We start from the raw sequence: 20,804 nt of genomic DNA on the forward strand, positions 1-20,804 counted from the left end.
CAGCCACGTGCAGTCAGCTCGACATTTTATTGGGTTTTATGACAGACAGATGGTTCCCGAGTCAGTGTTTAAGGCCCACACCCCTCACAGGCTCAGGACAGCCCCATGGGTGCTGCCTGGGCTGGGGGTGGAGCAGGGGACGGGGCCTGCCGGGCTGTCCCCAGCTCTGGTAGCAGCAACACAAGGTTGGAGAAGCAGCTTTTCCCTTCTGCCCTCACCATAGCAGCCACACGTGGCACCCCAGCGGGCAGGGAGTCCAGTCTGTGGCACAGCTGGGTGGCCCCAAGGCCATGGGGATGAGTCACATGAGTCCCTTGCGTGTGGTGGCCCCTCCAGTCAGTCCCCAGGGGCCCAGGGGGATGGATGATGAAGGCAGCTCTGGGTGAGAGGCTGCAGGTTCAGTCCCAGAGCCCCCAGGGCCGAGCAGTGGTGGGGAGATGACTGGGAGGAGCCTGGCTGAGCTGCAGGAGGCCCCAAAGCAGCCCTGGCACTTGTTAGCTGATGCTGCCACCCCTCAGGCTTTTACAGGAGACAGTGCCCAGCTTGGTCAGGAAGTTTCTCTGCTTCCACTGCGCGACACAATCCTCAGAGATGCAGAAATCGGCCTGGGGAGCACAAGAGGGAGCAGGGTCAGCCCTGGGAGGGTTCATCTCCACAGTAACATCTGGGGTCACCCAGAGGTGGAGCTACAGCCACTCCCAGGCCTCACCTGCAGCTTCTCAAAGACCTTTTTCTTGGGTTTGAGCTCCTCGTCGGGCTCCCCACCCTCGTAGCCCTCCACGTAGACACGCTCCCCGGCACAGCACCCGGCTGGGGGGTCCAGGGGCTCCACTTGACGGGGCTCCCCCACACTAAGGAGAGGTGTGGAGACACCAGAGTCACCCCAGGGTGCTGCCCCTGAGGCAGGAGGGCTGGTCCAGCCCCGGTGTCCCCCGTGTCCCTCACCTGGAGGCACACAGCACCATGCCCTGCGACTCCACCCCCCTCATCTTCTGGGGTTTGAGGTTGCAGAGCAGCACCACGAGCCTGTCCTGCAGCTGCTCCTTGGGGACAAAGTGCACCAGGCCGCTGACCACGGTGCGGGGCTCGGCCTCGCCCACATCGATCTTCTCCACGTACAGGCTGTCGGCATCCGGGTGCTGCCAGGGGGAGCAGGGGCGGGAATGGGGTGGCAGAGAAGGTGCCAGCCCCACCAGGCACACCCCAAATGTCACCACGTGGCAGGGTTGCTCCCCTCTCCCCATACCTTCTCCACGCTGATCACTTTGCCCACACGGATGTCCAGCCTGGATGGGATCACGTCCTCTGGCTCTGAGTTCTTGGTTCCCTTCTCTCCAGGCTCTGAAGGGTGAAGGAATGGTCACAACACTCAGCACAAACCCAGGCAGGTGCTCAGCCCCAAATGCAGGCCCTGGGGCAATTCCCTGCAGGGAATTCCATCCTTGTCCCTATACCAGAGAGCAGAGTCCCTCCTGTGCTGGCTTTCCTCACCCTTCCCAATGTTCTCCATGGCTGCTTTTGAGTCTGGAGCTTCAAAACTTTTCTCTGTCCCACTCAGCCCTGCATGGCCAGAGCCCCATTTCCTTGAGCTCCCAGGACCCCACTTCCCCTGGCTCCCAGCCCTTCCTTACTGGCTTTGGATGGGGTGGGATATGCAGCACTGCTCAGCTTCTTCAGCTCTGGGCAGTTGAATTTCTCCCTGATGGGGTCAAGCAGTTTGTTCAGGGCCACTTCCACAGAGTTCTTCAGGTCTCCAGGGTGCACAACCTGTGTCAGGACAAAGATGTTCCTGTCTGAGGCCACAGAGACCAAACAGGATGGGAAGATGAATCCCAAATCCTCGACCCGATTCCCCTTGGACATGAGAAGTTTCTGGATGCTTCTGCCTCCAGCCTCTGTTGGAAACAGCTGGGAAGGGTTAAAGTGCTGCTCTGCTGCAGGATGTGGCTGATGTGGTGCTGTCCTGACCTCACACCCTTCACTCATCCTCTCTTCCCCAGGCTCTCCTGCCTGGGAGCATCCCACACTGGCAGGCCACACTCCACACCTCCTCCAGTGCAGATTTCCATCTCCCAGACTGCTCCCAGGAACCTCAGGCAGAAGGTTCAGCCCCTCCCAGCACTCACCTGCTCAGCAAAGTCCTTCTCCAGGGCCTCGTAGGCCGTGTAGGTTTTGTTTCCTCCCCATTTCTCCTCTCGCAGGACCACAAACTCTGGGACAAAACAGGTTTTAAAGCTCAGATTAACTCAAGGCTCAGCTAAACCACCCCACCCACCCTGCCCAAGAGCAGGGGCTGGGCAGGTGGCACTCAGGGACAGCCTTGTTTCAGGGGACACACTCCTGTCCCCTCCTCTTACCCACACCCCAGCATGGTGAGCCTCTAACCTGATTTGAGGGGGAAGAGGACGTGCTTGATGAAGGAGAGGACACCATTGTTCTCCACGTTCCCTGGCTCACAGAAAGCCTTCTTCAGCTTCTTCTTCACATCCTCCTTGCGGTCCAGAAGATCAATTTTGGAGTCCTGCAGCAAGAGATTTCCTCAGCCCTACACCCAAGCTTTTACAAACTCATGCTGGAGTTGCTGCACCTTCTTAGAACTCATGTGAATGGTGAGGAAGAGCTCACCTTCCCTGGGGTGGTCCCCTCTCAGCCCCCAGCCACCAAGCTGTCCCCCCAGAGCCCCCACAGCACAGCCAGACCCAGGACCAACCTCTTCTGACGAGCTCATTTTGCTGCCTGTCAGCCCAGGAACCATGGGGTTCATCAGATGGACACGCTTGGCATAGCCCAGGGAAGGGAGGTACTGGGAAAACACAAGGAGGCAAGTTAGATCCAAGCCTGATTCAGCTTTAATTCCCAATCCCTGTTTGCTCCTGGCTCCAGGTAGCTTTGGGATCTGGGGTAACAGCACCCGGGAAGGGCAGAGTCACAGCCAGGGATGTGTGGCTGTACACAGGAGCAGCACAGAGAGCTGTGACATCAACCAAAATCCCACACACTTCTCCCAATGGATTTGGGAGTGCCCAAGCCCTCCCTCAAACCCCAGTGTGGCAGAAATCCCCAATTTCTGACCTTCTCAGCAAAGGTAAAGATCTTCCTCTGATCCACCCCTCCAAACTGTGCGTCCACCTTGAGATATTCCTCATCCAGTGCCTGTGGAGAGACACAGAGCCTGAAGGCTGGACCAGAACACTCCTGCCCTGTCCCTCAGCCCCTCCTGGGCCACTCCCAGCCAGGGAAAGTCAGGAACATTCCAGACTGTTTGCTCTGTGCTCAGGCCAGCCTTTGTGCCACCGCCAGCTGTGACACTGGGGTGAACAACAACGACATTGGCACTCTGCCCCCAACACCCCTGTGGCCCTGGCTGTGCCAGCACCTCCCTGGCCACCACCCCCGCCTCACCTGCAGGCCTGGGTAGAGCAAACCACTCAGCAAGGGATGCTCCACCTGCTTGACCACCTCTGCCCCGGCCTTCTTGGCGTCGTGCTGCGTCACCACGGAGGAGAGGCGGTACACGTCCAGGGTGTACTCCCTGTGGGGACAGCACTGTCACCAGGGGCATGGGGACAGCCCTGAGAGATGCTCCTGGGCACACTGGGCATGGGGACAGCCCTGAGAGATGCTCCTGGGCACACTGGGCATGGGGACAGCCCTGAGAGCTGCTCCTGGGCACACCGGGCATGGGGACAGCTGTGCCAGCTGCTCCTGGGCACACCACTGTCAGAGTAGGGAGACAAAACAATTCCTGCTCGAGCTGGGGACCAATGACAAATGATCCAAATCTCAGGCCCAAGAGCAGAAACAACATGGGCTGAAGAAGGATTGGGCTTCATGGGCTAAAGCTGGAATTGGACCATTAACTGCAATATGGAAATGAAGCAGAACTCATAAAAGTGAGAGGTCTTGTGACCACGTGTCCATTTTGTGATCATTTTGGTTCATATTGGGTGTAGCCCTGGCTGGACTCTTGTGCTACCCAAGGTGGATATATTGAGGCCTTCTAATAAATCCCTGCTTTTAGGGATAATAACATATTATATATAACATTATTAGATACTTCTAGATTTATATATTACATATATCTATATCTATCTATATATATAACATATATACACATATATATCTTACATATACCTATATTTATAGATATAAAATATTAGATACTTCTAATAAATGCCTACTTTTAGGGAAAATATTATATTATATATAACTGTATTGGATACATATATACATATATAAAATATATAATTAATTATTAATTATTAATAATATAATGATATATATGTATATATACACACAGTATTAGATACTTCTAATAAATCCTTACTTTTAGGGATAATACTGTATTATATATAATATTAGATATATATATATACACACAATATTAGATACTTCTAATAAATCCTTACTTTTAAGGATAATACTGTATTATATATAATATTAGATATATAGATATATATATACACAATATTAGATACTTCTAGTAAATCCTTACTTTCAAGGATAATACTGTTCTATATATAATATTAAATATATATATACACACGATTAGATACTTCGAATAAATCCTTACTTTTAAGGATAACACTGTATTATATATAATAATATTAGATATATATATTATATATATAGAGAGAGATAGATAGAATATTAGATACTTCTAATAAATCCTTACTTTTAGGGATAATACTGTATTATATATAATATTAGATATATATATATATATATACACAATATTAGATACTTCTAATAAATCCTTACTTTTAAGGATAATACTGTATTATATATAATATTAGATATATAGATATATATATACACAATATTAGATACTTCTAGTAAATCCTTACTTTCAAGGATAATACTGTTCTATATATAATATTAAATATATATATACACACGATTAGATACTTCGAATAAATCCTTACTTTTAAGGATAACACTGTATTATATATAATAATATTAGATATATATATTATATATATAGAAAGAGATAGATAGAATATTAGATACTTCTAATAAATCCTTACTTTTAGGGATAATACTGTATTATATATAATATTAGATATATATATATATATACACAATATTAGATACTTCTAATAAATCCTTACTTTTAAGGATAATACTGTATTATATATAATATTAGATATATAGATATATATATACACAATATTAGATACTTCTAGTAAATCCTTACTTTCAAGGATAATACTGTTTTATATATAATATTAGATATATATATACACACGATTAGATACTTCGAATAAATCCTTACTTTTAAGGATAACACTGTATTACATATAATAATATTAGATATATATATAATATATATATAGATAGAATATTAGATACTTCTAATAAATCCCTACTTTATTCTTTAACTCCATCCACCCCTGTCCTAGCCCAGCCCCCCAGGGCCCCCCTGGCTGCCCAGGACTCACTTGCTGAGCTGATAATCAGTGCCCCGGACAAATCTGAGTTTCTCCAGGGGCACCCCGATGCTCTCCAGCATGGCTTTGATGACCTGCTCGTAGTACCGGGTCCGCAGCTCCAGCAGCTCCCACGGAGCCTTCATGTTGTCCAGGTAGGCATGGAGGTCAGCAAAGAGGATTGTCACCTAGGACAGGGGACAGCAGGGTCAGGGGAGCCGTCCTTGCCAGCTGCAGGTGGCACCCAGCAGGGTGGCAGCGCCCACCTCGCAGCCAGCCTTGAGGAAATCGGCGATCTTGGACATGGGCACGAAATAGGCCACGTGGGGCTTGCCCGTGGTGGCCGTGCCCCAGTAGATCTTCAGCTCCCGTTCCTTCAGGATGGACATGAGCTTCTCCTCGCCCAGCACCTCCTGCCAGGGGACAGAGCACAGGGAACTGCAGGGACAAATCCCCCAGGGACACATCCCAGGGGACACATCCCAGGGAACTGCAGGGACAAATCCCCCAGGGACACATCCCAGGGAACTGCAGGGACAAATCCCCCAGGGACACATCCCAGGGGACACATCCCAGGGAACTGCAGGGACAAATCCCCCAGGGACACATCCCAGGGGACACATCCCAGGGAACTGCAGGGACAAATCCCCCAGGGACACATCCCAGGGGACACATCCCGCTGGGACAAATCCCGCATGCCGGGTCCCTGGGCTTGCCCTGCCTCAGATCGCCCCTATCCCGGTGGGATCCCCCCATCCCGGCCTCCCCACGCCCCGATCCTGCCCCGTTCCCCCTCTCGGACCCCAATCCTGCCGTATTCCCTCCGGTACCTGGACCCCATCCTGCCCCAATCGCCCCCGCTCCAGCCCAAACCAAACCGCCCAGCCCCTATTCCTCCGCTCAACCTCGATCCAGCCCCTCTCATCCCTCAGATCCAGCCCCAATTCCTTCGCCCGACCCCGGCCCATCCCCGCTCGTCCCTCAGATCCAGCCCCGACGCCGCCACTCGTCCCCCCGGCCCAGCCCCGATGCCGCCGCCCCGGCCCCATCCGCCTCCCGGTACCTGCAGGTTCCGCGTGATGAGCTGATATTTCTCCTGCGGGCCGGGCGCGGGCTCCATGGCGGCGGCTGCAGGGCAGGACACGCGGTTACCGGAGCCCCGGTTCCCCCCGGTTCCCTCCTGTTCTCCCCGTTTCCCTCCCCGGTTCCCCGCCCGGTCCCACCGACCTGCCCCGGGTTGCATCAGCCCCGCTCGGCGCTCGACTGCCGCGCCTGAGGCCCGCCGAGCGCCGAGCTGTCGATGCGGGATGGGAGAGGGGCGCGCTCCTCCAATCAGAGAGCGCCTCGCGCGGCGATGAGCCCGCGCTCCACCAATCAGAGGGTGCCTCGCGCTCGTGTGGGCGTGGCCTTGGCGCCGTTAAGATGGCGGCGGGTGAGCGCCTTTCCCGCCAGGCCCGGCCGGGCCGCGGCCGCTGTTTTGCCTCAGCGCAATTTAATTCTCCCTCGTTTATTTTGGGCGGTTTTACCCCTTTTTTCCCGGGATTCGGGGAGCTCCCTGTGTTGGGGTGGGCGGGGAGGAGGAGCCGGGGGCGGGGCGGGCTGGGCCCCGCCTTGGGGCGGTGCCGTTGAGGCGCCGGTTGGGCGGTGCCGCTGAGGGACGGGCGGGTCCCTCACGGAGGCGGTGTTGGCTTCAAAGCCTCGGTGAGGGGAGAGCGGGGCTGTGCCGCCTCCTGAGGTTTTAATCGGCACAGGGAAAGGCTCCAGGGTGAGCCGAGTGAGGGTTTTGGTGTTTAAAGGGGCTCCAAGGTGGATGTGGGACAAGGGCCTGAGGGACAGGACACAGGAATGGCTCCGACTGCCAGGGGAGAGGGGATGTTGGGGAAAATTCCCTCTCTGTGAGGGCGGTGAGGTCCTGGCACAGATGATGCCTTGTAAAGGCCTAAAACAGAGGCTAGACAAAATTAAAGAATAAAGTAGCGATTTATCAAAAGGCCTCAATGGATCCACCTTGGGCAGCACAAGAGCCCAGCCAGGGCTACACCCAAATGAAGGGTTTTGTGTGAGTGTCTCAATGACTAATCCCCTGACAGGCTTCCTCTTCCTTTGCTCAGTTTTTCCCAAGCCAAAAAAAGACTTTTTTTAAAATAATGTGCTTATTTGTATCTCTGAAGGGCGGAGGTGGGGGTTGAGACACTTGGAGGTTTTATTTCATGCCTCAGGCGTGTTCTGCAGTTTAAAGCTGTGCTTTGGGATTCCTGGGGTCTGCTGTGAGGGACTGGCAGCACTTTGGAGGAGAGGGGGTTTCTAATCATTGGGGTTTCCTGCTTGAGGGAACACTCAGAATGAAGGATTGGTTGGGACCCAAAACCGTCCAGAGCAGAGATCAAATTGTGGTGGTTTTGCTAAATTCCAGCTGAGCTCCTTTCACTGAGGCCGTTGCTTTTGCTGGCAGGTTGGAGCTGACTCCTGCTGATCCCTCCTGTGGCAGGGCTGATCAAAGACCAGCAGCAGCAGCAGATGAGCCTGTGGAGCTGGAAGCAGAGCTGCAGGAAGGCACAGAGCCATGGCAGAGAGCTGCCCTCCCTCCCCTGGGCTCCACCAGGGCCTCAGGCAGGATCCAGCCCCCGGGGCCAAGAGGCTCTCGGATTCCACGGTGCAGGTGCAGGCCCTGCAGTCAGCCAAGAAAGCCTGCGTGCTGAGCCGTGACTGCAGCACCCCAAACCCTGCAGGGAGTGCTCTGCTCCCTTCCCCAGGCTCTGGCTGCTCCCTGCTCCTGGATGAGAGTGGGCAGGACGAGCCTGGGGCCGGTTTTGCCGTGGCCAAGTACGATGATGTGGCCATTTCCCTGGACATCAGCAGGTGCTTCGACGACAGCGAGCTGGATGATTCCCTGCTGGAGCTGTCAGGCAGCGAGAAAGGCAATTCTCCCTTTGATTACACCGAGGAGGAGATCCAGGAAATCTTGGCAGATGATTCCATGGAGGCTGAGCAGCAGCAGAACCTCCATGGTGAGAGCCACGTGAGCCAAAGTGAGAGCGGGAAGAGCGACCAGGGGGTGTCACTCAGTGAGGCCACCCGGGAGGCAGAGGAGCCTCAGGAGCATCCCTCAGGCAGCTCTGGGTGTGATCCTGGAGTTTTGAGTGGCATTTCTGCTCTGGATGGAGCTCAGAGGCTGCAGCAGGAGCTGGACCTTGACCTGCAGGAGCTGCTGAGCCTGAGCCCCTTTGCTGCTGCCTGTGCTGATGAGGCTCTGGAGGAAAACAACCTGGAAAGAGAAACTCTGGATGCCATGATAGATGATTGCTTGGGATATTCCACAGCTGCTGGGAGCTGCATTGCTGAGAAATCCTCAGAAAGGGTGATGCCTAAAGGCCAGGAAAGCCTGGGGAAATCCCTGCCCTCATCCAGCCTTCCCTGTGGCCAGGGCACAGGGGATCAGAGTCCAGCATCTGGACTTGCACCCAAAAAAGAACTTCCCAAAGGAACGCTGAGCTGTTTGTCAAGGAAATCAGGCTCTCCAGAGGATGCTGAAGGGGAATCCAGAGGAGCTGAGCAGCCACCAGGCAGCACCAAAGTAAACTCCCATCTTCATTCTTGCAACTTGAATGGTTTTCATCCCATCCCTTTGGATTTGTCCATGTGCACACAAGTGCTGTGTTGATACAGGGGGAGGTTTTCCAAGTGGATTTTTATATAACTCTAAAAGCAAAATGTACATGGAAAAGTTTTATTAGATGTTAATCCCCTTTTTCCTTCCCTTTCCAGTTAAGGGACACAGCTGTAGGCCAGAGTGGGCAGGAAGAGCCACCCAGTGGCAAGAAAAGTGGCAAAGTAATTCCTGTCCCACAGGAGGAGGAAGAAAGGTAATTTCTTAGGAAATCTGCACTTTAAAAAACCATCCCAGCTGTTTCCTCCACCACTGGGTTTATTTCTAAATTAAATCGCATTGAAATAATGGGGAAATAATAAATATTTCACCCTGGAAGAGGGGAAAGAACATCGGGAAGTGGGAAAGGAGGTGGGTGAGGCAGTTTTGGTTTGCAGGCAGGAGAGGGGATGTTTGTGCCTCCCTGGCTGCTCCTCCCGGGGCTGTTCCCTGCAGGTGGCAGCAGCAGAGCGCTCGGGATGCAGCTCCTGCTCTTCCCCGCTCCTGGAGGCGCCACATCGGGGCTTTTCCCCCTCATTCTGGGCGTTGCCGTTGTGTGAAAAAGAGATTTTGCTGCTTTTGAGAGCTCCCCGTTGTGGTCAGCAGGGCAGTGACCGCCTGGGTGGCTCAGCTGCTTTGCTCTCGGCGTGGTTGATCTTTGGCAGCTTTACACAAATAAATTCTTTCATTTTTTTTCCATCCTCAAAAACAGTGCTGCAAGAATGTCACATCTGCCATAGTTCTGCAGGGCTCTTTGCCCTCTCTGTGAACTGTAGCCTAATTTAACAAATAACCTAAAATAAAATTAACACAATTTATTATTTTCAAGGCCAAAACAACGGAGCTGCATTTCAGAAGCACAGCCTGAGCAAAGGAGACGTTTCTCTCCAGGCTGTGCCAATCCAAGTGAGGAAAAGTGTGGCTATTACCTCAGGTAACCCCCAGGTGGGAGGGGATGAGGCTGGTGGGGAGGGAAAATTCAGCTCCTGGCTGGACTTGAGTTCTTTATTTGGAGTGTGTTTGTTTTCAGAGGGGAATAAAAAAATGTCTGTGATAATTTGTGCACTGCCATGCACAAAATTCCTGCACAGGAATCAACCTGGCTGGCTCAGAGGAGTTTTACAGATATCTGGGAAATGTTGTGAAGGGGTTTGGTGTGAAAAAATCAGAAAATCAGGAAAATACCAAAGCAGGTTTGTATTCCATGGGAAAAGCAGAGCTTTGCCAAACTATCCTGGAATCAACATTGGCAACACCTCCAGAACATGGAGTTCCCACCTTATCACCAGCCCAGAGCACTGAGTGCCACCTCGAGGACTGCTCCACCTCCCTGAAACTCACACTGGGGCAATCCTGAGCTCAAGTGCTGGGATTTGGGCTCAGACTGGGGGAATTGAGCTCAAATTCTGGGATTTAGACTCAGACTGGAGGAATCTTGAGTTCAAATGCTGAAATTTGGATTCAGACTGGAAGAATCTTGAGTTCAAATGCTGAAATTTGGGTTCAGACTGGAGGAATTGACTTCAAATTCTGAATTTTGGACTCAGACTGGGGGAATTGAGCTCAAATTCTGAATTTTGGACTCACACTGGGGGAATTGAACGGAAATGCTGAGATTTGGACTCAGACTGGGAGAATTGAGCTCAAGTGCTGGGATTTGGATTCAGACTGGGGGAATCTTGAGCTCAGGTACTGGGATTTAGACTGTGGGAATCTTGAGCTCAGATTCTGAAATTTGGACTCACACTGGGGGAATCATGAGCTGAAATGCTGGGATTTAGATTGGGGGAATCTTGAGCTCAAGTGCTGAAATTTAGACTCAGACTGGGGGAATTGAGCTCAAGTGCTGAGATTTGGATTCAGACTGGGGGAATTGAGCTCAAGTGCTGAGATTTGGATTCAGACTGGGGGAATCTTGAGCTCAAGTGCTGGGAGTTAGACTCAGACTGTGGGAATCTTCAGCTGGGATTTAGACTGGGGGAATCTTGAGCTCAAATTCTGAAATTTGGACTCAGACTGAGGGAGTTGAGCTCAAGAGCTGGGATTCAGACTGTGGGAATCTTGAGCTCAAGTGCTGGATTTAGACTCAGACTGGGGGAATTGAGCTGAAATGCTGAAATTTGGACTCAGACTGGGGGAATCTTGAGCTCAAATGCTGAGATTTAGATTGGGGTTTATTTTTGACACCTTCTCTGTGTTGGCTCAGGGGTGTCATCCAAGAGCCACTGACTGTGGGGGTGTGGAAGGGAAGGTGTTGGGATTGCAGAGAGGTTTGGATTTCAGCTCCTGGGGGCTGGGGGTGGTGCCAGATCTTTTCTGGGATTCTAATTAAGTTTGGATTTCAAAAACAATGACTCCCCCCTGGTAAACTCTCCCCAGTTTCTCAGTGCTAATCCCAGGGGACAATTTTAGGGATATTATTACAACAACACTCACAGGAGAATGTACACCCCAGATTTTAATGGTTGTGAGTAGAAATTAAATAAAAACAGGGAGAGAGGGAAAAGAAGAAGAGGCGAAATTCAAATTCCTGACCCTTCAAAGTCGCAGCATCAGGAGTTAACCCTTGCACCACCCCTGCTGGTGTCTCACCAATGGTTCTTAGAGAGCTTTTCCCTTCCTACCAGCAGGGGAGATGGAGAGCACTGCACCCTGCCTGGACTTGGAGTACAAAACACCCCTCACACCTAATTTAGAGGCTAAATAGAATATCCCTGCAGCTCCCAGGGTTCTTGGGCTCTGACACCTTCTGGATTACAGGAGCTGGGGGTTCCTCTGGCTCTGCTCCAGGGGGATTTTCTGGTGTTTTCTGTCCCTCTTTATGCCTGGAGAAGGCTGACCCAGAACAGAGTTAAAGAATAAATTAGGGATTTATTAAAGGCCTCAATAAATCCCTAAATTAGGGATTTATTAAAGGCCTTGGGCAGCACAAGAGCCCAGCCAGGGCTACACCCAAAATGAACCAAAATGGTCACAAAATGGACAACTGGTCATGGAGTCTCTCACTTTTATATTTGCATATTGGAATTAAGTGTTCAATTACAGCTTTAGGTTATGCAGTCCCATCCTGATTGTTTTTCTCTCTTCAGTCCACATTGTTTGTGCTCTTGGCCCTGAAATTTGGATCATTTGTCCTTGGACCCCAGCTGGAGCAGGAATTGTTTTGTCTGCTCTGTGCACAGAGCTCACCATCCCTTAATATGAATCTCAGAACTACACACTAAAGCAGCGAATCTCAAAAATACAAATACTAAAACCTGCTGCATCAGCCTGGGATATTCTGAGAGCCAAAACATTCTGGTAGCTTCCAGCCACGGCTCCCTGTGGTTATTTAGAGTGTTCATGGGTGCAATAATTGCCATTTCTTGTGAGGCACAAGGAGCTGACAGTTGTGTGTGTGGAGCCTGCACTTAGGCAGGCAGCAGGAGCAGCTGCATCGCCACAGGGCTGCTTCCAGAGGATGAATCCAGCATAAGTAATGCAGAGGGGACAGGCAGGGAAAGCTAAAATGGCCTGTTTTCCTCTTGCTTTCAAATTAAAAATGCAAGACGTATGTTGTGAGTCACAAAAAATCAGGCAAGGAGCTCTAAAGGAGCCGGGCTGACAAGTGAAACTGAGCTCTCCTTTGCTGGGGAAGAACATTGTCTGTGATGCACACAATTTGATTTTCTTATTAGTGCAAACCTTTCTTATTGCAAATAGCTGGAGGCTTGGAACTCAGCCCAGCAGGCAGCGTGGGCTGTGCCAGGCTGTGCCAGGCTGTGCCAGGTGAAAAAAGCTCCTGGGTGGGCTGGCAGTGCCCTGTGAGCTGTGCCCTGTCTGTGCCATCTGCATGGGAAATGCTGAGTGATCCCAAGGAATGCTGAGTGAATCCCAAGGAATTCATGAAGGAAAGAAAGAAAAATCAGCAGGTTTAGAGCCAGCAAGGGAATTCCTTCTGGGAAGCTGTAACTAATACATTGCTGCTACAAATCTTCAGCTGTGCTTTGAGTTGCAAATCTCCTGGCATTTGTCTCAGGGTAATGTTTGCTTTGCTATCCCATCTTTTACGTAATCTGTCTGTTCTTCCTTGGATCCTGGCTCCTGCTGCTGTGCTGTCTGAGGGAATTCCAAGCTGGCTACAGGAGAGATTTTGTCTTTTCCCTTATCTGCACGCTGCAGGAAATAGAATTTTCATACATAATACAACTTCCATATATATCAAATCCATTTTTCATATATATCTCTTTTATATCTCATACATATGTTTATGTTGGGTGATTGAGTGCTAAAAGTCACACTGACAAGTTGGAAAAAAATCCTTTTATATTCAGAATAAACTTCTGACATTGAGCCATCTCCAGTGTGTTGGGAGAGAACCCCGTGGCTCAACTTGTGCTTCCTCTCATTCTGCTTTCTAGATGCTGTTAAATCCCAATATATTCATTTATTTGCAGCTTCTCCTAGGAATTTAAATGCTGCTGAGACTGTGCTGGAGCAGATGCAAAAATGAGCTGTGATTTGAGCATCTGCTTGGCAATGGGGGGCTGATAATTGACCACACAAGATTTCTGCCAGCTGACCATTTGTCAGTGTTTGCACTTTGTTATTGCCCTTTATCCAGCAGTAAATGGAATTATTTCCTTCCTGATGAGATCCTCCTTGGCAATTCTGGGGCTGCATCAGCTACACGAATAATGAGGCTCCTAAAACTCTGTTATTTGGAGCAGGATCACAGAATGGCTCAGCTTGGAAGGGACCTTAGAATGATCCTGTTCCATGAGCAGGGAACTTTCCACAGCTCCAGGCACCTCTGGGAAGCTGAGCTGCCTCCTGTCTGACCTCCATCCATTTTTTTTTCCCAGCCAGAACTCCATCAGGAGCTCTCCTTGAGGCTTGGTGTGCTTGCTAGAGGTTTTTGATGCTTTCAGAAATTTTATCAGACTTTCTCACAACCTGGCAGAAACCTGATAAATTATTTCCTTGGATCTCCCTGGAATCAAAGGGAATGGAGGAGGAAATACCTTATAAAGAGGCACAAACCATCTGGTTTTACTGTAATAACAAAGATCAGTATCTTCAAAAACCCAGACAGTGTGTTTGAGGTGATGGAAAGGGAGAGCAGTGTCAGGGAACAGATGGAGAAACAAATCTGTGAAACACAAATGAACTCTTTGCTAGCAGACTCTGCCTTGAAAGACTCTGGTCCCTTGATTGAGGGGAAGGAAAAACCCTGAATCTTGAAGCAGTTTTTACCTGCCCAAATTAATTTTGCTTGGATGGAGAGTGGGCAGGGAAGGTGCAGGGCTGGGGCTGTGCTGGCATAAAGGAAAGAATTCCATTTAGTGGCTGAGCTCAGGAGGGAGATTTCACTTCAAAGCAAATGAAATCCACCTCCAAGCCCTACATTTCAAGAGATGTGGGATGGAGTAAGAATTGATGAAGTGGATTTCTAAGTTTATGGTGAGGAGAGTAGGAACTCTCTAGGTTCAGAATGGGAAATTTCTGGTCCAGGGAATTTTCTAATGGCAAAGCTGAAATAATCAGAGCTCCTGGTTCCTAAATGAGTGGAACCTGCCTGAAAACCTCATCATAAATCTGTAGTTTGGTCTTGGCTGCTGTGGAAGGAATGAGGATGTGCCCAAGGAGAAAAAAGTCTTTTTTAAAAGGATTTTAAGCACTGTCCCATGGCAGCTGAGTTTCTCCAGCCCCCTTTCCTCAGGCCAAAAGGTCTCAGAGCCCTGGGCTGGATGCTGAGGCACTGGGATAAATTCCTCCAAATATTTGGTGGGATTAATCTGCCCCTGGGACTTCCCCTGTTGGAGAGGAGCTCAAATCTTTTCCTGGAGTGACTCAGGGTGAGAGTTTGTCCAAGTCCTTGTCTCTCCTCAGGGTGAAAAGTGCACCCCTGGCAGCAGGAAATGTTCCCTCTGTTTTTATGACCCATGTCACCTCTGACTCAGAAGGCCAAGGGAGGGAGCTGAGATGTAGGAAGGCTCAAAATCTGTGAAATAAAGTTATGATTTCTTCTACACTTCCTGCAGACAATGGGAGCTGCTGTGTGCAGTGAGAGTTTGCCTTGGAGAACCTCCCTTCCTCCCACACAACCCGTGGATTTCTCGAGTAAAAAACTTCTAAAAATCCTTTCTAGAAGTATCAGTTTTTGGCAAGGAGTTGTTCGTTTGGGAGAGCAGGAGCTGATCCTGCAGTTCATGAAGGAGGCTGGGATTGCTGGGGAGAGGAGCTGTGATTCATATCCCTCCCATGGCTGCAGCATGGAAAATCTTGGAGTTTGGACTCTGGGAAGGGCAGAATTCCAGGGAATTGGCCTTTCCCTGAGCTCTGATGGAATCCAGGCCAAGCTGCTTTCATTGGAGCCCTTCTGGTCACTTGCTGAGCAGTGAAAATATAAAATTGTGCTGTCACAGAGGTGACAACCCAGTGCCAGGCAGCTGCTCCTGCTCCAAACCAGATTCTGGACAGTGGTTTTACAGGAGTGACCCCCATGGTTGGATTTTGCTTGAAACCCAGATGGATTTGCAGTTCAGAAATGTGAATTCCTGAGTTAGGCTCATCCCTGTGCATAAACAACATCAAAATAAGGCAGCAAAGTTGGATTTTTTCCCAAACACAGATGGGGCAAAGCTTTGTAGCACTGTGAGGCCTGCAGATAACCGAGTCCCTTGAAGTAGTTTGGGTTTTAATCTTATTTTTCTGAGGCTGCCTCAACTTGGTGGGGTTTTGTCTTGCTATTTCAGGAAGTGCAAATGAGAGGATTGAAGGTGGGTGCAGCACTTGGTGAGGAAAATTTCCTTTTTTGTTTGAAGTTGAACCTTCAGCCTTTGTGGTGGGCCAGGGAGAAGGAGCTTTGCAAAGGAGGGGATGAAGCACCAGGCAGAATTCCTGCAAGGAACTTTGATGTTCTCCCTTCTCAAGGTGCCTTCTGAGGATGTGGTTTCACTTTGAAAAGCTCCTACCAAGGAAATCAGGTACCAGCTGCCAGCACCAAGGAAATGGAGATTTATTTTCAGAGTTCTTCTCATGTTTGTTTTAATTTTTTGACTGAATTTTTTTTGCAGAAATTCCCCAAATTCCAGCCAATCCCTGTGGGTGAGCAAGGACTTGGCCAAACCACAATTTCCAGAGAATTCCTGAACGCTTCCAGTGCAACCCCACTGCTGAGGGGCTGTGCTGGTTCTTGTTCTGCATTTAGAGGTGTTAATTGGTCTGGTTTTCAGTGGTTTGAAGTTTCATTTGTGACTCCTTCTGCAGAAGCATTTCATGAGATTTGCACTCGAGTTTATAAATATTTTGCAGCTTTTAGATGTCATTTTCTTCTTTCCTGTGCTACTGAGCAACTCCAAATGAGTTGGAGGTGGATGGGTTGATCTTCCCAATGTTCTTCTCAGGGGTGCCAGCAGGGCCTTGTGACTCCTTTAGGTATTTATAAGTGGAATTTTGGAGAGCAAATTAGGTTTATTCAGGCAGCAAATCATCTCATATTTTTATCATCGCAATCTGACTATTTTTGGAGATGCTTTTGGCCCATGTGATCTTAAAGAAATCAAAATTTCAGCTCAGCACTGAAGTTTTTTAACGTTGTGGTTCATAGATTTTAATCTGTGATACCCAGAGTGGGACAGAACTTTGGAAAACAAAGTTTCTCCCTGCCCTGAATGTGCAATGATTGAGACAGGGAAATGGAAGTCATTTATCCAGAGGATCAGCAGTGAAGCTTGGCTGCAAAAATCCCAGAAATCACAGAATTCAGGCAGGAAGGAACAGCACTTTTGGGGCATGGCTGCTGTCAGGGCTTTGTGATGTGAATTTTACCTCTGTAAATTTTATTTACAGAGAGATTTGCATTGAGGGAAAAGGAGAAATCCCTTGAAAGCACATGGGAGTTGTCAGCACATTGTGGTTCATGGATTTTAAACCAATGAACCCCACAAATTAAGTTTTTTTTGGAAAAGGAATCCTTTACCTGTGCTCTGGAGACAATTTCACTGATATCCATGGAATCCCAGCATGGTTTGAGTTCAGAGGGACACAAAAATCATTCAGATCATCTCAGTCAGGGCAGGGACACCTCCCACTACCCCAGTTTGCTCCAATCCCTGTCCAGCCCAGCCTTGGACACTTCCAGGGATGGAAATTGTCAGCAAGCAGCTCCTGATGATGCCAGGGAGGTGCTCATGGTGGCTCCATCCCCTCAGGTTTGTGTTTTTGGGAGTGTAAAACTCTGCCATGAAGCAGCTCTGCCCTTTGGGAAGGATTTAGAGCTGCAAATTTCCCTCTTTGATCCACATCTGAATGGTGGAGAGAGGAGGAAGGGACTGTGATTTAAACCTCATGGAAGGACAGACAGAGTGTTTTTCTGTCTGTTTGCTCTTAGAGAGTAACCAAGAGCCCTGCTGATGATTTTTGCTGTAGTAAAACCCAGTGATACCAATAAAAACTGGAATAAAGCTGGCTTTGAGTGAGCCCTGCGTGAGCTCTGGCAAAATGCATCACAATTAAAAATTTAACAGTGTTCATCAATGCATTGCAGCTGGAAAACAATGAGGCTGAAATGAAACCCCTGTGTGGGGTTTTTTAATGCCTTCCTCTCAAAAAACAACCAGATCTTTCCTGTAAGGAGGAAAAAATTACATCCTCAAATGGGAAATAGTGGAAGCTGATAAAATTTTGGTTTGGGAAGGTATTTAGGTGCAGAACGGGTCTGGATGGTATAAATAGGTTTTATTTGGGTTTTATTTAGTTGGTTTTATTTTATTTAGTTGGTGGCATTAAAGGTGAGGGTTTTGTGAGTTCAAAGTGTCAAATGGCATCGTGGGGCTCTGTCATTATTGCCACTCAATAACTCTGCATCCAGCATGCCCAAATTCCAAGGAAAATGAAGATTTTTCTGGCTGCCAGCTTTGCTGCCTCCATCTGGGAATCTGAAATTCAAGCTGTGCCTTCCCCGGCTCTGCCACTAATAATGAAGATTCTCCATTTGGAACTTACTTCACCAAAATTGAGGCTGAAGGAGAAACCAGCTCCTTTTTTCCTCCAGACGCGTGGGCTGCAGCCCCACCAAGGGGGAGCAGCATCATTTCAATGCCTGAGGTCACCAGACAAATTCAATAGACACCAGATTTGTGGAGCAAACAGAAAATATTTTAGCATAACAAGCGCCTTGATGGGGCAGCTTTTGAACAAAAGCTGGGAAAGCTGATTGAATTTGGTCAGCCCTGCTTCCAGACGAGGCTGTAATAGCTCATTACGCGTCGTTAGGAAGCTTTTTTTTATGCTGCAAATCTGGGGGAAATTACATTTGGTGGAACATATGGTGTCATCTTCAGCCCTCTCCTCGGGAAGCTCGGGCCGTGTTCTGCTGGGCAAAATGGGTGTGCAGCTGTGCCATTGGCTTTGCAGCGATGTCACCTCTCCCATCCTTGGCAAACGCTGCCACCAGCAGCCTGTTCCTCTCCCTTGGCATCTCCATCAGCAGCTGAGATTGTGCTAACACTTTTCCTCCAGTGTAGGTGTTTCCTCCTCGCTTTTTACTGAAGTGGCAGCGGCTCAGAAGCGCCTCGTGTTGCCGTTTTCCCGGGGAGCAGGAGCTGTGCCGGTGCCTGGTGGCCCGGGGGAGGGGGTGACAAGTGGCTGGGGCTGTGTTGTGAGTTGGAAGGACACGCTGTGCAGGATTGTTTGCTCCACACTTCCTCCCGCGGCTCCTCTTTTTGCTAAACTCGTGGGGGAGGAATCTATTGGTTAAATTGTACTTTGTAGGCATAATATTGCAGTGCTGGCAAGGAGGGAGGAGAGCGGCGCTTAACTCCAAATACGCCCCGAGTGTGCTGGCAAAGGGTTTTGTTTGCAGCTCCCTTGTTTGCAGCTATTGTGCCCCAAATCTCTGCTCTGGTGGTTCTTGGAAATCCACGGGATTCATCCCCAGCCAGCTGGGAGGGTTTTGCTTTCAGAGCTCGGCAGGGAATCGGCCTCGCTGGGATCCCTGGCACAGCAGCCCACTCCCACTTGCTGCTTTTTAGTGTTTCTTGAAACCTCCCTTTTTGCAGCTCCCGCTTCCAACAATGAGTCAAAATCAGCACTCGGGGCAAAAACACGTGGGGGGAGTGGGTGGTCTGGAGGGTGGGCTGAGCTGTGGCCCAGCATGACTTCCCTCAGTGTGGATTTGGTTTATTTTTGCTTTATTGACTGTAAAACACCTCAGGAGGAGCTTTTGGCAGCTGCTGATGGGAGTGAGGTCTCTGTTCTAAAGATGGGTTTAGTGGCTGACTCTCATGGGTTACACTGGAATTTTGTACCCAGACAGCAGTTAAAGCTTTGATGTTTATGACCCTCAGAACAGCAGCGTTTTAAGTAACTTTATTCTCCTCTAACCTTTTCCTAAAGTGTGGATTTACTCCATCACTTCAGTTCAGAGTGGCTGGAAAATTTCCTTGAAGGGAATCACTTGGACCGGGTGGTTTGGAGTCCCTGTCTGAGCTGGATTCTGCCAGCCCACATTTGTTTCTCCTCACAAATAACATTTCCTTACTCTCCGAGGCTGCACTTATGGGTTATCAAATGCAGGTTATCAAAATAACCCTGGCACCTCCTGCCACGTGTGAATGTTGAACTCTGCCCCTCACTGACACTTTAAATTTAATTCTGCTCTACCAAATGAGTGATCACATCTCTGTCAGGAAAGAAATTGCTTAAATCTGTCCCTAGGGAACAACAACTGTGGAAAAAAAGGGATATATCTGAATTCCCAGGGACAAGTGGCTCTAAAACGGCCACACAACCCCCAAAGCTGCCAAATTACCAGGCTGGATTTCCTCTGGAGCAGCTCTCTGCCCCAGGATTAGGAGAGAGCATCTCCCTTATCATTTTGCACATGCTGTACCATCTGTCCCAAAATCTCCCTTTGTAGGGCTGTGCATTCCAAATGCTGTTTCTTCCTTGGGAGATAACAGACGTGGCTGAAGAATTTTGTTAGGTAGGGCTGGGGTGCTATTTTTGGTGAAAGTTTTTTTAGTCCTGCAGCCAGAACCCTCCCTGGTTTTCTCCACCCAAACACTGAGAAAATATTTAATTTTGTAGATATGTTAAAGTTTTAGGTCTGGGAAATAAAAAGTTTTAGGGTGTGTGTGTGCTGCTCAAAAGAAGTGAATATAAAATAATGAAATGCAGGCATTACAAGGACACAAGAGATGCCTTTAATCTTTTATTGTACATTACAAAATGTTTATTGCTCTGTCTGTATCAGAGGTGGTGACCTCTCCTTCTTGGTGATGGAAGAGTAATGTTCAGGCAAAGGATCCTGGAGCCACCTTTGGGGTTGGCCTGCCTGGAAGCAGGAACATCTTCAGGAGAACTTCCCAGTGCCTTTTCCCTAACCCAGCTCTTTGGGAAAAGCTGGTGACAGGGGAGGAGGAGAGATGGCAGCTCCTCACTGCCAGGCTCTTCCTGCTCAGGAACTCCCAACCCAGGCTCCTCCAAAGCTTCCTCAGGCCAACCTCTGATGTTGGCATTTGATGGAACAATTCGGATCCTACCTCATCCCCTAAGTGCGTGTGGAGTGGTCTTGTGGAGGAGTTAAATAAACACAGATACCCCATGGCACACTACAAAGAATAAATCTTTTCCATGTCATGGTCCTGCATCTCCCAGCTTTCCAGAGCACCAGCAATCCCCAGGGATCCTGTCAGCTTACAAACATCCAGCATTTCCTAAGAAAGAGGAGAAGCTCAGCCCTT

At 49.2% G+C, this 20,804-nt stretch overlaps 1 protein-coding gene across 1 annotated transcript; it reads right to left on the minus strand.

The window, feature by feature from the left end:
- Positions 1-23: 23 nt before the first annotated feature.
- On the minus strand, positions 24-6,675 carry YARS1 (tyrosyl-tRNA synthetase 1). Its single transcript, XM_058819947.1, has 14 exons — positions 6,657-6,675; positions 6,493-6,557; positions 5,696-5,842; positions 5,442-5,617; positions 3,403-3,532; positions 3,073-3,153; positions 2,711-2,803; positions 2,386-2,521; positions 2,127-2,212; positions 1,632-1,767; positions 1,247-1,341; positions 946-1,139; positions 710-851; positions 24-605 (listed from the first exon to the last, which is right to left on the minus strand). Exons 1-14 carry the CDS (start codon positions 6,670-6,672, stop codon positions 495-497), a joined length of 1,608 nt encoding a protein of 535 aa, XP_058675930.1. The 5' UTR covers positions 6,673-6,675; the 3' UTR covers positions 24-494.
- Between the last annotated feature and the right edge of the window lie 14,129 nt (positions 6,676-20,804).

This window comes from Ammospiza caudacuta, chromosome 25 (genome assembly GCF_027887145.1).
Source record: "Ammospiza caudacuta isolate bAmmCau1 chromosome 25, bAmmCau1.pri, whole genome shotgun sequence".
NCBI lineage: Eukaryota > Metazoa > Chordata > Aves > Passeriformes > Passerellidae > Ammospiza > Ammospiza caudacuta.

Excerpts from the sequence above, each read along its gene's own strand:
- YARS1 (XM_058819947.1), bottom strand. Across the intron at positions 5,843-6,492 it reads TCATCACGCGGAACCTGCAG|GAGGTGCTGGGCGAGGAGAA; the intron begins GTACCGGGAGGC and ends GTCCCCTGGCAG. Across the intron at positions 3,154-3,402 it reads TGCTCTACCCAGGCCTGCAG|GCACTGGATGAGGAATATCT; the intron begins GTGAGGCGGGGG and ends GTCTCTCCACAG.